Source organism: Engystomops pustulosus, chromosome 4, assembly GCF_040894005.1.
Source record: "Engystomops pustulosus chromosome 4, aEngPut4.maternal, whole genome shotgun sequence".
Taxonomy (NCBI): domain Eukaryota; kingdom Metazoa; phylum Chordata; class Amphibia; order Anura; family Leptodactylidae; genus Engystomops; species Engystomops pustulosus.
The window spans coordinates 145,981,636-145,996,506 of record NC_092414.1 but is presented as its reverse complement, the minus strand read 5'-3'; the positions used below and the strand labels follow the sequence as shown (position 1 = coordinate 145,996,506).

General features: G+C 41.3%; 1 protein-coding gene across 1 annotated transcript; it reads left to right on the top strand.

Annotated features, from left to right (window-relative positions):
• Window positions 1–6,956: 6,956 nt before the first annotated feature.
• MRPL18 (mitochondrial ribosomal protein L18) lies at window positions 6,957–14,612 on the top strand. Its single transcript, XM_072147989.1, has 4 exons — window positions 6,957–7,153; window positions 7,795–7,981; window positions 9,575–9,806; window positions 14,248–14,612. The coding sequence occupies exons 1-4, from the start codon at window positions 7,117–7,119 to the stop codon at window positions 14,317–14,319; spliced, it is 528 nt and encodes a 175-aa protein (XP_072004090.1). The 5' UTR covers window positions 6,957–7,116; the 3' UTR covers window positions 14,320–14,612.
• Window positions 14,613–14,871: the final 259 nt, after the last annotated feature.

Genomic DNA, 14,871 nt, shown 5'->3' with positions numbered 1-14,871 from the left:
AAATATGATAAATTTTTGGAAAAATTTGCCATTTTCGAAATTCAAAATCATTGCGTTTTCAGGCAGATCGATTTACCACCTAAATAACTTGCTGAATAACATTTCCCATTTGTCTACTTTACATTTTCATAATTTCTGAAATGTTTGGATAATTTATTTTGATGTCACGCGGCTTGCAAATAGAATAGCGATTTTCCGTATTTTCAGAATTGACTATTTTGGGGATAAATACAGTTTTGAATGAAATTTTACATATTTAGCATCAAAACCCCCTATATAACCAACCCATTTTCAAATCTGCACCCCTCAAGCTATCAGAAACAGCATTTACAAAGATTGTTAACCCCTTGAGATCTTCATAGTAATTGAATCAAAATGGAGGTGAAATTTAGAATGGTCATATTGTTCCCTTATACGTTCATTTAGCCCTAAAATTTACAAATTTCCAAAAGATAAAAAGAGAAAACCCACCATAAAATTTGTTCTGCAATTTCTCCTGAGTACAAAGACCCCCCACATGTGGCTGTGACTTGTTTTAAGGGTGCACAGCGAGGCGCAGAAGGGAAGGAGGGCCCTGCAGCTGCCAGGATTTTAGTTTCCTCATTGGCCCCTTTTGAAGGCTATAAAATTTTTGCTTTTTCGTTATTGGGGCCATGTGATGCCATTTTTTTTGCGGGATGAGATGCTTTTTCCAGTGTTACCATTTTTGGGTTTGTATCACCTATTGTTGAAAATTTAGGAACTTTTTTTGAGGACATGAGTAGAAAAGCATCAATTCTGTACTGGATTTTTTACTTCTTTTTTTTTGGGTGTTCACCGTATAGACTAATAATCATGTTATCTTTATTCTATGGGTCGATACGATTACGGGGATACCAGACATGAATATATTTTCTTACGTTTTACTAAATTTGTCAAACAAAACCCTAATGTGGGGAAAAATCTATCATTTATGTATTGCCGTCTTCCAAGTGGCATAACATTGTTACTTTTTTGGCTACGGAGCTGGTTGATGGCTTGTTTTTTGCGGGACATGTTGTACTTTGCACCAGTATCATGTCGGAGTACATATGGTTTTTTGATCACATTTTATAGCATTTTTTGTGGGATTGAAAAGGTAAAAATCATAATTTTTGGAGGGTTTTTATGGCGTTTATCGTGGGGGTTCAATAATGATTTACTTTTATTCTACGGGTTGTTACGGACGCGGTGATACTATATATGTGGGGTTTGTGTTATGATTCAGACTTTTTTTTGAGTTATATGTCTCTTTATATGTTTTGGGGCTTTTGGGCATTTTTAGTGATTTATTACTTTATTTTTTTATTGAATAACTTTTTTTTTTTTTACTTTTTCACTTTTATACCATGGGACATGAAGAAGCAATCATCTGATTGCTTGTTCATGATAATATTCTGCAATACTCATGTATTGCAGGATATTATCAGTGTCAGCCTATACACTTGCATAGGCTGGCACTGTGCCAGTAAGATGACGTCACAGACGCCATCTTACTGGCAGTTCTTGCAGGTAACTCTGGGGTCCAGATCGGACCCCAGAGTTACCATAGCAACGATCGGCGCCCCCCGAAAATGGTTCGGGGGGGGGCGATCGTGGGGGAGAGAACCCCCAGCTGCATGTTAGATGCCGCGGTCGCGCTGACCGCGGCATTTAACGGGTTAAGCACCCGCGATCGGAGACAACTCCGATCGCGGGTGTTACACTGGGGTGCCGGCTATCAGTCACAGCCGGCACCCCGTGTTTCCCGATGCCGGTTCAGCTCAGATCTTGAGCCGAACCGGCATCAGCTCAGCGTCCGATATATCGGACGCTGAGCGCTAAGTCACTGTGCTCAGCGTCCGATATATCGGACGCTGAGCGTTAAGAGGTTAATGATAGTAAGGTTGGAGAAGGTAGAGCCCTCAAATGGCCTCATCATGGCCCTTTCCTACTTAAAGGGAAACTGTCAGCAAATATTGACCTATTAAAACCAGTACGAGTCTGTTTTCAAGCAGCTGAACACCTTCTAGATCATGTTTCTTTCATGGCCCAGTGTGGTGGCATCAACCAGAAAATCAACTGTGAGATGTAAAGTGAGATGTAAATTGGTTGGTGATTGTATAAGGTCAGGTTGGCAGATCTGATCAAGCTTTCTCTGAAGTCAAGCTCTCTCCGCCACGTAATGGTCCTGCATCGAGAGACATCACTACCAGGTCTTCTGGTCCATTGCATGACGAAAGATGTGGGTAAAGCTTGACTTCACTGTTAAAGCTTGTGAACCACACTGTCCCCGCTGGGTGTTGTTGGGTTAATGGATGGGCTGAAGTCAGTTACCTTGCTAGGTTTTCTAACTACACTTTACCTCACAAGTCTATATTTTGCTGCCATTTCAGTTTTGACCTGGTTATCCTGACTTGCTTGTGTTTGTCTATCGGTCTGTCCCTCTCTCTGCATTTTGTCATCTGTTCTGAGAATATACTCAAAACAGGGAATGTTGACCAGTTGAACTTGTGGGTTAGCACAGGGCTAGGTAAGTAGGCAGGGACAGAGGTCCTGGGTAAGCTTAGGGCTTGCACGTCTTAGTTGTTTTTCCCTATGGGGCACTTTACTGTAATCCTTTCCCTTAAGCAATCTGTAGATCCATATTTTAATTAACTGTGCTCCATGCAGGCATAAATCTACAGTCCTCACTAAAGAGGCTGAGATAACAAATAATTTGCTCACGTATCCTGTTGTCTAGGGAACTGAAATCAATAAATCACACAAAATATAGCATTGTAATTTGTCAATACAATTCAGTGTAAAATCATCCACACGTATCATTTTGTTCCTAGACGTTATAGTTACTTTGTATTATGGAAAAAGCAAACATGTTTGGTATTGTTGTATATGTGGGAGAGAGGATTATGTTTTGCTATAACGCTTTTTTTGTGCAAAGTAATAATTTAACCTCTTTACGCTCTGCGCTGTACATGTACAGCACAGAGCGGTGGAGGCTATATGAAGAGGGCTCACAAGCTGATCCCTCTTCATACAGATTTGGGATTTGATGCGTATTGCACAGTTCATAACAAAAATGCCTTCATCATACAGGAACTGCTGACACACTACAGCCACATGAGGCCTGTCATTGTCATGTATCAGAAACAACACGGGGCTCTCTGCACCATAATATGGTCTAACTATGATCCTGTTACCTAATGGCAGTCATACTTCTGGCTAGCATATGAAGGGCTACAAAGAAATGCCTCCAACACCATTACTCGCCCACTGCCGATCTGGTCATGCTGGAGAATGCTGCAGCCAGCAAACGGCATCTCCAGACTCTTTCATGGCTAACACATGTGCTCAGTGTGAACTGGCTCTCATCCTTAAAGGAAACCTACCACTTGAAGTGGCAGGTTTCTGATGGAAATACCGGGCACCAGCTCAGGGTGAGCTGGTGGCGGGGCTTATTCTTGTTAGTGTTTTAAACAAACACATGGCAATGACAAATGGCAATCACCCTGACTACATACATTGGGGCCTCATGTAATCTGTTTCTGACAGTTTGAACAAACAAATGGATATTAGTGGCCTGCCAGAAGTCATTTTACAGGGCTTTGCCACTACTCCTTGCACAAAGGAGGAGGTAGCAATGCTGCTGCTGGGGTTATTTCCTTTCTACAGACCCCTTCATGTCTCTTAAAGGAAATCTACCATTTGATTTAATGCATTATGAAGCAAACATACATTGAGAATGCTGTAGCTACAGGGCCGGATTAAGGTTGGTGGAGGCCCCTGGGCGCAAAATATGGTAGGGGCCCCCATTAAATGTAGTCCAGACAGGGAACAGCAATCACTATTTACCACTCCCCAGCAATAACCATATACAGCCTCCCCAGTAATCACTATATACAGACCCCAGACATCACTATATACAACCCCCAGACATCACTATATACAACCCCCAGACATCACTATATACACAGAAATAGAGAAAATAATTTCACTATGACCGGAGCTCCCAATATTCTTCTTCTCTCTCGTTATTCCACCCTAAAAATCGATGAACAGCACCAATCCTCAATTTCTCCAGCTGCAAGTATGTCACCATTCAGACTAGCACCATCGCACTCTCATCATCCTCCTTTAATTATATTTGTAGCTGGAAGAAAATATGCAGGCAGATGGTGTGGTACGTTCCAACAAAGTTAAAATTTATTTCATTTCATCATACTCACAAGAGTCCATTAAAAATGCACATATCACAAATTCATATAACGGGACGATAGCTTTCCTATCCGCCCGACCAAGGGTTTCGCCGGCAAGGCCCCGGAAGACACGAACAACTGTGTTTCATCACTATATACAGCTCCCCCAGTAATCACTATATACAGCTCCACCAGCAATCACTATATACAGCTCCCCCAGCAATCACTATATACAGCTCCACCAGCAATCACTATATACAGCCCCCAGTAATCACTGTATACAGCCCCCAGCAATCACTGTATACAGCCCCCCTGGCAATCACTGTATACAGCCCCCCTGGCAATCACTGTATACAGCTCCCCCAGCAATATATGGCTTCCCAGCAATAACTATATACAGACCCAACATTACCTATATATAGTCCCACAGCATTAACTATATACAGCCTTTTATAATAACTATAAAACTATATAAAGACCCCTATAACTATATAATCCCCCTATAACTATATACAGCCCCCTATAACTATATACTGCCTCCCTATAACTGTATACAGTCCCCCTATAATAACTATACACCCCTTATAACTATATACAGCCTCCCTATAATAACTATATACACCCCCTATGACTATATACAGCCCCCTATAAGAACTATATACAGTCCCCTATAACTATATGCAGCCCCCTATAATAAATATATACAGTCCCCCTATAATAACTACATACAGTCCCCCTATAACAACTATATACAGCCTCTGTATAATAAATAACTGTATGCAGACTCATATTATTACTGCTTTATACAATCCCCCCCCCCCCCATAATAAATATATACAATCCCCTATAATAACTATATACAGTCGTAGAAAAAAATTATATAATATTGTACTCACCTTCCATCGTTCCCCCGACGCGCGTTGTGATCATCTTCCCTCGCGATATCGGATGTAAACAAATATGGCGACACCCTGCTACAGACAGCACGCTGCAACATCACACTCTGCGCTACTGTTTTTGTTTACAATACAATGTTGGAATCGCCCGCATTTGGTGGAGGCCCCTTTAAGGGCAAAGTGGTGGGGGCCCTTTGTAGCTACACTGATGCAAAAACATATCTTTTGTAATCCCTGAGCTTGAATAATACACAGCAGCTGGGGGATGGTGCAGCGTCAAGTACAACACAGTGATTACATCATTCTCTGAAGCAGTGAAAGAGCAGACGTGCCAAACCAGGCACTGGAGTGACAGAGCCTCATTATCCTGAATTTTACAATAGTTGTTTCAGAAAAACCACTCAGCTCAGGGATTAAACAAGATATACGTTTCTGCATCAGTGTAGCTACAGCATTCTCAAGGTATGTTTGGTTCATAAGGCATGAAATCAAATGGTAGATTTCCTCTAAGGCACTGGCCTGACTACTGGCCTCTGATCCATGCTCTTGATAATGTGCTAACGAACACAGTCTGAGCACCGCCTCATGCTACCTCTAGAGATGAAAGAATTGACAAAATGTAAATACAACAGAGAAATGATCTGTGCTCACCACCTACAGAACCATTCCTTTACTGTGGTTGTCTGGCCAATCATTTCCACCTGTTGTCTGTTCCATTTGCACAATAGAAAAAGCAATTTATTCACAGTTTTGTAACATTATCAGGCAGGTTGATTTCACAGAAATGTGATTAACTTGTGAGTTACAATGTATTGTTCAAGTGTTCCCTTTCTTCTCTGAGAGGTACTTCTTTCTCTTTTGTGCTCCAGTTTCTGCTATTTTAGTAAAACCATGGACATGTACACTTGGAATCTAGCCGGAAAAGTGCAGTCTCCATTGTACAGCAGTCACACATGGTACATGACCTGGGCTCTCTGTTCCAGTGAGATGCTGGAAGTTTTCCTACCCTGCTGACTGGTACAAGTCTCCTGACCCTGCATCCTGTTGTACAGATTATGAGGATGAGGGGGTGACACAAGGGCTTACATTCTATGAGGATGAGGGGGTGACACAAGAGTTTACAGACTATAAGGATGAGGGGTGACACAAGAGTTTACAGATTATAAGGATGAAGGGGTGACACAAGAGCTTACAGTCTATGAGGATGAGGGGGTGACACAAGAGCTTAGTCTATGTGGATGAGGGGGTGACACAAGAGCTTACAGTCTATGAGGATGAGGGGGTGACACAAGAGCTTACAGTCTATGAGGATGAGGGGGTGACACAAGAGCTTACAGTCTACGAGGATGAGGGGGTGACACAAGAGCTTACAGTCTACGAGGATGAGGGGGTGACACAAGAGCTTACAGTCTATGAGGATGAGGGGGTGACACAAGAGCTTACAGTCTATGAGGATGAGGGGGTGACACAAGAGCTTACAGTCTATGAGGGGAATGACAAGAGGTAAAAGCTTGTATAATGGTATATAAGTGAGTGTCCCTGGTTTATCGTGACGGAAAATTTCCTTTAATAACTTCACACCTGATAACTCAATTTTATAGGCAGGAAGACTGGTACATATCACGTGTGATACACGGGCAGAGGTCACGCATCAGCCAGACTTGTGCTGTATATTACAGCAAGCAGTACATTACATGTGTACAGAGACCACATTACACTGTGGAGTCCTGCTGTGAGCATTGCACAGCGCTCTACTGCAGCCTGCGGGGTCTAAGAGTCAGCTGCAGGACCTTTGTTAACGTCATAGCCACGTGATCCGTCGCCTGCAAATCACACGCAGGCTTGTACTGTCTGCTCTCACACTACCTGTAATCACAGCTCCTGGCTCCTCCCTGTCATTACGTCATCACAGGTCCTTTCCTGCTGTTCGTACTTGACATCTGCTGCCCTGTTCCTGTGTCCTGGAAAGCAGCAAACAGTGTGTGCGGGGGGAGCACATGTCACCTTGACTGCAGTGTAATGTAATCATGTCCATCCTGAGGAGAGGCCGAGGTCTCCTAGCAGGTCTGTACAGGCTTATACATAGTGCACTGCTGGGGCTATTAGGGACGGGTTTATCAGCGTCTTTATGGAAAAACATTGAAACGTATAGACAATCAGTCTGCCATATTCCTGAAGATCATGTATGAATGCCTCAGGAATGGCGTGTAAGAGTGGCGCAGAGCTGCACGTATGAACGGCATGTATGCTGCCATCAATATGCAGTATCATTTAAAGGAATGAATGGGATAACCTTTTTAACTGGCTCCAAAGAGTGTAAAGTAATATAAAGCATCTACTTCCCTCATTAAGTCGCCAGTGGCCTGTTATAGGCTGCAGCCTGCGTGCACTGCTGACATTACCTCTAGGCCCCCATATGCAGAGGGCACCGGGGACAGGAGGGGCCAGGCTGCACTGGAGGTAGTTTTACACCACCTGATGCCCATAGTAACGTAAAAATGTGCAATCCAGGCAGCACCTTTACTCAGGTTTTCAGGTTATTGATATTTCTTTTTGGGTCAGTGAAGGGAATCTGTAAGGTTGTTGGGGCCACTAAACAGAAGTGTTGAAACTCCTGACAGTGATGAGCTGGTGGGATGGACGTTCTTCTTCACATGTTATTGATATTTGTTTGTGATTAATATATTAATTTCTATTTATTACAGCAATCCGTCCAGCGAGTACATCTGCCAGTGTTCAGACCTCACAGCTGGTGGGGATAGATACAAATGAAAATGAGATTGTCAACCCAGAGTTCTCTAATAGGAATCCTCGAAACCTTGAGCGACTTGCGCTGGCTGTAAAGGATCGGGGATGGGGTACAGTGTGGCCAACGCGTCAGTACTGGCATAGGTGAGGGTCACTGAGTGTGTGGACTCTTCTTGTGTAGGGTCATATAGGACAGTCTCACCTTTTGATGTTTTGTCCATGCTGATGCTCCCTAGGTACAGGCATCATTTCATAGTGTACTTTAGGACTGCTTTCCACTGTATACTAGATTTCACATGCTCTGCAGTAATATTTCTTGGATGTGCCAGGAAGGTGAATGCAACAAAGAGATCTGTAGACTCCCATCTAGCATTTGCTGTATAGAGCAACACAGCCAGCTCTGCTATTTCACACAGTAACACATGTATTCCACAGGGTCTATTTCTTTTACTACGGAGATTTCCAGGGCAGGATACAGCTATATGGACTGTGTATATTGCCCGGAGCTAGGGATATCCTGTATCAGCAATCTGCTCTGTATGGTTGCGAGTCATGTCTCTCCAAACTATTTTGTCTCTTATCAAGTATTTGACTTTGATACCACAAGGAAGAAAGATTGTAAACCAAGCACACTGACATACTGGTTTGTGCCCTCTGTTGTAGGCTCTGCTCTTCTTTTAGCTTCTCATGCCCTGGCTTTTACAAAAAAGGCTTTTATAATTATGCAAATGAGCCTTAGGGGATCCGGGCTCCATAGGTGTTAATGTTTGCATTATGTCATAGGTTTGCATGATTTTTAAAGCCTTTTTTTCTTAAAAACAAGGGCATAGGAAGCTCAAAAAAGAGCAGCTCCTGCCAGAGGGGGAACGCAGCTGCATGCCGATGTGCTTGGTTTACAATCCTTGCTCCTGCTGGTAGATGTCCTTTTAAGATGAAATAGTCTCTTACCTGAGGTCAGACTGGGGACAAGATGGCATTATAGGATATAAACACTGCTAACTACTGTGTCACTGTATTTGAGCAATTTGATGATTTGCCATCTACTTCACTGGGTTATACCAAGTTTACATGCTATCCCCTATCCACAGGACAACAAAAATGAACTCCAACAAACCAGAGGACAGGGGTCCCATTCTCATTAATTGCTGAAGCAGCATCACAAGCATGCTACTTTCCACTGCATTCAATAGTATGGAGGTTATGAAAATTGCTGAGCACAGCACTCCGCTATTCTCAGCACTCCCATTCCCAGCCGTATTCCACAAACATATAAAATTATACAAATGTTGACATTTCCTTTAAATGTCTTTTCTATTCCTAATCTTAGGATTTAGATCAGGGGTGAGCAACATTTATTTGCCCAAGGGCCATACTGGCAACTGCTCAAATTCAAAGGAAATCTACTACCAGGATGAAGAATTTTGTAAATGAGCCTGAGGGGCTCAGAACTCCGGCTCCTCATTTGAGTTTGAACGGCTTTTGCACGCTGAAGACTGGGGTAGGAGGGATCCAAACGGGCTACTGGGGCATGGAGTAGCCTCTTCATAAAATGTGTATGTACATCAAATAAAAGATTTATTAAGTTCTGAGCCACTACAGTTGTGTCTAAATAAAGCATAGGGCTACACTAAATAAGAGGAACATGCCAACTGGGTCAAATTAAAACAAGTTCTCTGCTTGATATAATTCAATGTAAAATAATGGTCATTAAATACTGTTCATTATTTTCTATTAAAGGTTACGCTTAGAACGCTCTGGACATCATGTGAATGCAACTATAGACCACTGTAGTGGTAATGTCGTACTCACAGCCTCCACTCAAGAATGGGCCGTGAAGAAACATCTTTACAGCACAAAAGATGCCATGGCGTGTGAGAATGTTGGTAGGGTATTGGCTCAGCGCTGCTTAGAGGCTGGAATACACTTTATGGTTTTTCGGGAGGTTCCATGGACGTTCCGTAGCGAGTCGGTAAGGGGAAAAGTTTATTTTATGAATCCAAATGGCATATTCTCCTGTATCCATAATATTCTAGTCTTAATGCTCAGTTCTAGCTTTGACTAGTGGAATTGATGTGATTCCTTTATTTATATACCGCACACAGATTATGCAGCGCTGCACAGATCTTGTCAAATCTGTCTCTGTCTCCAATGGGGCTCACAATTTAATCAACCTACCTGTATGTTTTGGAGTGTGGGAGGAAACCCACACAAACACAAGAGAACCTACAAACTCTTTGCAGATGTTGACCTGGATGGGACTTAAACCCAGGACCCTAGCGCTGCAAGACCATAATGCTAGCCACTGAGCCACTGTTAGGGTAGAATCGCATTGGGATTTTTTTTTCCACATGAGTGAAACCCATTTTGGCTTCTGGTCACATACAGATTGGTTCAGTAAAGCAATTTATACGTGTCCATAAGGCAAAATGGGTTAAAGTGTAACCGTCATTTCAAAAAAACTTTTGATATGTTGTAGGGCAGGTAATTTTAAGTACATTTGCAATTGGATTAGTTACCCGAATCTGGTTCCTTCCTCTTGTATTCTGCAGACTTCCCCTAGATGGCAGTGATCTCTCATATGTCTGTTACTATGGACATTCCGTATTCATAAAGAAGCTGAGACTACGGAAGGAGAAATGCGCCCACCCCCCCCCTCTGCTCACAGCTGATTACCTCCTGGCTCAGTGCTGCAGCAGTCATTTGCAGGGAGAAGCCCTCTCTTCTGCTACACTTGTGTATAAACACATAATCCACACAGACAGAAACGGCAGCCCCCCATCACCTTACACAAGGAATTGGCAGGAGACAATCTCCAAGTCTTCATGCTGTGTCATGTGCTGTGTTGGATGGATAGATTGGCGATAAATAGAAGATATAGATGGATAGATATATGAGAGATAGAAGATATAGATAGATAGATATAAGATAGCTCTGGTGTGATTGGTCAGCAGCGCGGCTTGTGATGAGGTGACAGGAGGCAGGCTCCGCCCCTGCATCTTGCTGATTGTAGGTTTTTGAGAGCTTGAAACCCTGGTTGCTATGGGCCAAAAAAGGTACTAAATGAGGACTGAAAGGCAAAATATTTTGAGGAATGATTCCGAGGAACACCTGCAGAAGAATTATGTATTTTGTTTTTTTTTTTGTTCAGAATGACGGTTACACTTTGTGAAAAAACAAAGATATGAAAGAAAAAGCCAATGTGGAACCACTGTTAATTGCACAAATAATGTAGATCAATTAAATTGAAACATAAAGTCCTGTACTGACAGTTTTTATTATTCCTGGTGATTAACAACCAATTAAGTAATCAACGATCATTCCTTTTTTTTTTTTTTTTTTTTTTTTAATTATTTTTGTTATTAATTACTTTTATATTTTTAAAGGGATTATTTTTCCAATTTTAGATTTATTAGGGGTTAAACTACCATAAAATGTTTACATGTTCAATTACAGTATAATTCTTTTTTAAAATATAGCATAAATATTAAATACCAATGAAACCTAATAACCATGGGTCCCTTTCTGTGTATGTCATCATCTATACTGGCCATAGTTACGGGAGATAGTGACCCCTTGTGAATTTCCTTGCAGAGCTTTACTGGGACTAGTAAGACCCAGCAGCTCATTTAACCAAAGCTATCAAGCAATCTTGTGATGACTGGGTACAATAGAAGGAGAGGTATTACTGAATCAGTTCTATGAAATTAGACAAAAGTTGTAATAAACTACTGTTTGCTAGGAGTTGTCACTGAAAGAATCTTAAATGCTTCCGATTAAAATCGGGTTATTTCCAGGTATTACTCTTAAAGGGGTTGGACACTCTTTTGCATGACGCGCGGCAGTCACAGCCGGCCTATGGAGCGAACGGGGCGGTCCGGGGGCAGCGCCTCGGACCACCCCCTCATGAATACACCGGACAGCTTTGAGAGCAGTCCGGCATTTACATTGTACTCCACCGCAGTGTTAGATGGGGTTATCAGAGGTTTCTTTAGTAAGCAGCTCCTAGGGCTGAATTTCTTGGTGACAGGTCCTCTTTAAGTGATTCGGCATTCCCGCTTCTTACTTTAGTGCTGTCTGCAGACTCTCCATGAATCTTTGTTTACATGTCTCAGCTCTGATGAATTAGAGAGGTTGCACCCCTCTACCTGTGTCTGTTAATGAGATAGAAAGAGGCACAGTGGGGGACGCCATGGTCTGGAGCAGTGAGAGAGATGAAGCTGTGTATATGTTCAGAGGGCAGCATGGTGAGAACAAGGAAACACTGAAGTTATCAATGGAGGCAAAGGCACTGTTACGTAAACATGCAGAGACAGGTGGAACAGATTGATTGAAAATTGGCCAACCCCATTAAGTAAAGAGCTAATTTAGATACACAAACTAGATCTCACATGGTTATGATCACCCTAAATTTACTGGATTAAAGTGATTTATGATTCTCTGAGTATGGTATTCTCAGCCACAGGGTCCGGCTGTTGGATGTTACATCTGACCATTAAGTCCCATGTAGTAGTAGATGGAGGCAATCTTCATGTTGCATCTCCACTTTGCTGTAATTTTGTGTTTAACACTAAAAATACTATTTGTTAATGGATATTATCAAAAACACAAAATGTTAAGAATATTTATCCTGTGATTTGTGTAAAAAATAAAAGGTGAATGGTTAAAAATGTGCAATACATGCTTTTATTCTCCTCCCCCCCCCCCCCCAAATTAAATGGCAAATGATGGCCTGGATAATCTGTAGTGAATGTCCTATAGTCCTAAAGGAGGACTGTGGCCTCTTTATACCTGGATTGGTGGAGGGTTCCTCAAAAAGTTATACAATCTTCTGCTGACCTTCATCATTCTACACATGTATAGATGAATGAGCTGATAGTGGCTTTGCGTTGGCTATGCAGCTATGTATATTTTGCAGAGAAAGAAGCCGCTTCCTCATCCCCAATTTCTTCTATATTCCAGTACAGACAAGTCCAGTCCTTGCCCTTTCTAATTTGAGTAACACAGGGCAAATTGATGTAGAACTGCAGTCTTCTGCTGTCTCCTGTATATACATCTCTAACTCCAGGAATCATCTGGGATGTCTCTGAAATAACATGAATGAGCCGCATAGGTCAAGCCTCCACATTCTCTATGTACTTAATATGCCAGATTATTTTATCTAATCTCACGGTCAGGTTTCACGCAAACACCTGTGTTTGTCTCTGACCTCATTTATTTTGGATGCACAAACAAGTAAAGGACATTGTCGTGTCAATATATACAGAGCAGTGTCCACACTGTCTTCTCGTGATATAGTTGATTTGTATGTCCCTTTATTTGCTCTGTTTGAGCTTTAAAAGCATCTTTATTTATCTTGGAAGTGGAGGAGCAGTACATAAATGTATTCATCAGTCGCTCAGGCTTAGTTTGTTCTGCTGATGAATGATATAAATAATGTGGTCATCTATAAAGCTCTTTGGTCCTGGCGAAGTCTGTGTTTGTTCCTATCTCATGAAAAGGTAATTGAGGGATGGACATGTAGGGGCGGTGCTCAGATTTCATTTTAGAGCATCTATTATTCAATATGTAATAAATGTATCAGTTCCTTTAAATAATATTAAGGCCGGTCACATCCCATATCGGCTCTGCACTGCTCGAGTCATTAAAAATGCATTGAAATATATTTGGTGTACTCATTGCCTTCTATTCGGAAATATATGCAAAATATTTTGCTCTATGTCTGACCTTCCTTTACTTATTTTTTTTCTTTATCCGCACAGCTGTCTTGTGTTTTTACTAGCAGTTTGACCTTTTGCAGTAAAATGGGTCAGTCTGAAAAGTACAGTCTGAATCTTGTTTTTTTTTTTTTTTTAGTTTTTTTAGTTTTTCTTCTTTTAAACATTTTATGCATGCATTAATTTCGCATATAGGGGTTTTTTATGTATTTTTTACAATTGCCATAAAAACTGGAAAGATGTTGCAGCAAGTCAATTGTGGCAAAGGAATTTCAGCAAAGGTTAATGTTCACATAAGTTTGTGAAAAGAACAAATGCATGCAAAGCATGTGATAAGGATGTGGCTAGTCTTATTTATAGAGAAGATTTTCTGCACATAGGATGGTCCTATGTTCCTTTTCCGTTACAGGGACCCTATTCTTGTATTAACCCCCGTCCACCTAAAAAAAAAAAAAAAAAAAAAAAAGTTCAAATGTCCAGCATTGAAAAAAGCTAATAAACCCAAAAAGCACGGGAAATCCTGCTGCTTGGAGATCAACTAATAGATATGTGAGGTGATGTGTGGCCGTGCTTAGAGTGCAGAAATGTATATTGCATCTTTCACGTCATGTAAATTATCATTTATTTCAAAACCTAATGAATCCAGACTCTATAGAATATTGTTTATGTAATAACTTTGTTCTTTTTGTTGTTTAGGTTCAGAGGTTCCGAAATGCAATGATTGAAGGTGGAATATTATTAACTGAACCAAGACGCATTTATGAATAATAAGACTTAATAAGCACAATTCCTATAAAGTGTCAAAAAATCTACAAAATGTACCTGCTTCATGGAGAAATGGTCACAAGTAAAAGAGTTCCATGCAGCAGGCAGACGTTTCGTGAAGACTTCCACTCTACATGGAAATGACTTGGTCTCATGGTAAAGCCTCACTGCCTAGACACACACGATTTTTGCTTGCAAAATAACCATGTTATTAAAAAAACCTTTTTTCTAGTATTTCATCTGTTAATGTTAGTTTTCACTCAAATATTCTTAATAAAAATCCAATTCCAATAAAGTTTGGTGGGATATAAAAGTGCTTGTGGTATATTATTGAAGAGCAATTTATTTAGCATGTGCCCCCCCCCTCCTTCAATTAGTGTTGCTGTGTTGATACATTTTGCCATTTCTCATCTTGGATCATCCTCTTTTATACTCTATGGGTGAGATCACACATATCGCTAGTGTACTTGGGTGGGCCTTGGCCCAATTGCATATGCACTCGATCACATATTAAAACAATGCAAGACACCGGGTTCTGGTTACCGATTTGTTTGC

Excerpts from the sequence above, each read along its gene's own strand:
- MRPL18 (XM_072147989.1), top strand. The coding sequence starts at position 7,117 with ATGTCCATCCTGAGGAGAGGCCGAGGTCTCCTAGCAG. Across the intron at positions 7,154-7,794 it reads AGGCCGAGGTCTCCTAGCAG|CAATCCGTCCAGCGAGTACA; the intron begins GTCTGTACAGGC and ends TATTTATTACAG. Across the intron at positions 9,807-14,247 it reads GGACGTTCCGTAGCGAGTCG|GTTCAGAGGTTCCGAAATGC; the intron begins GTAAGGGGAAAA and ends TTTGTTGTTTAG.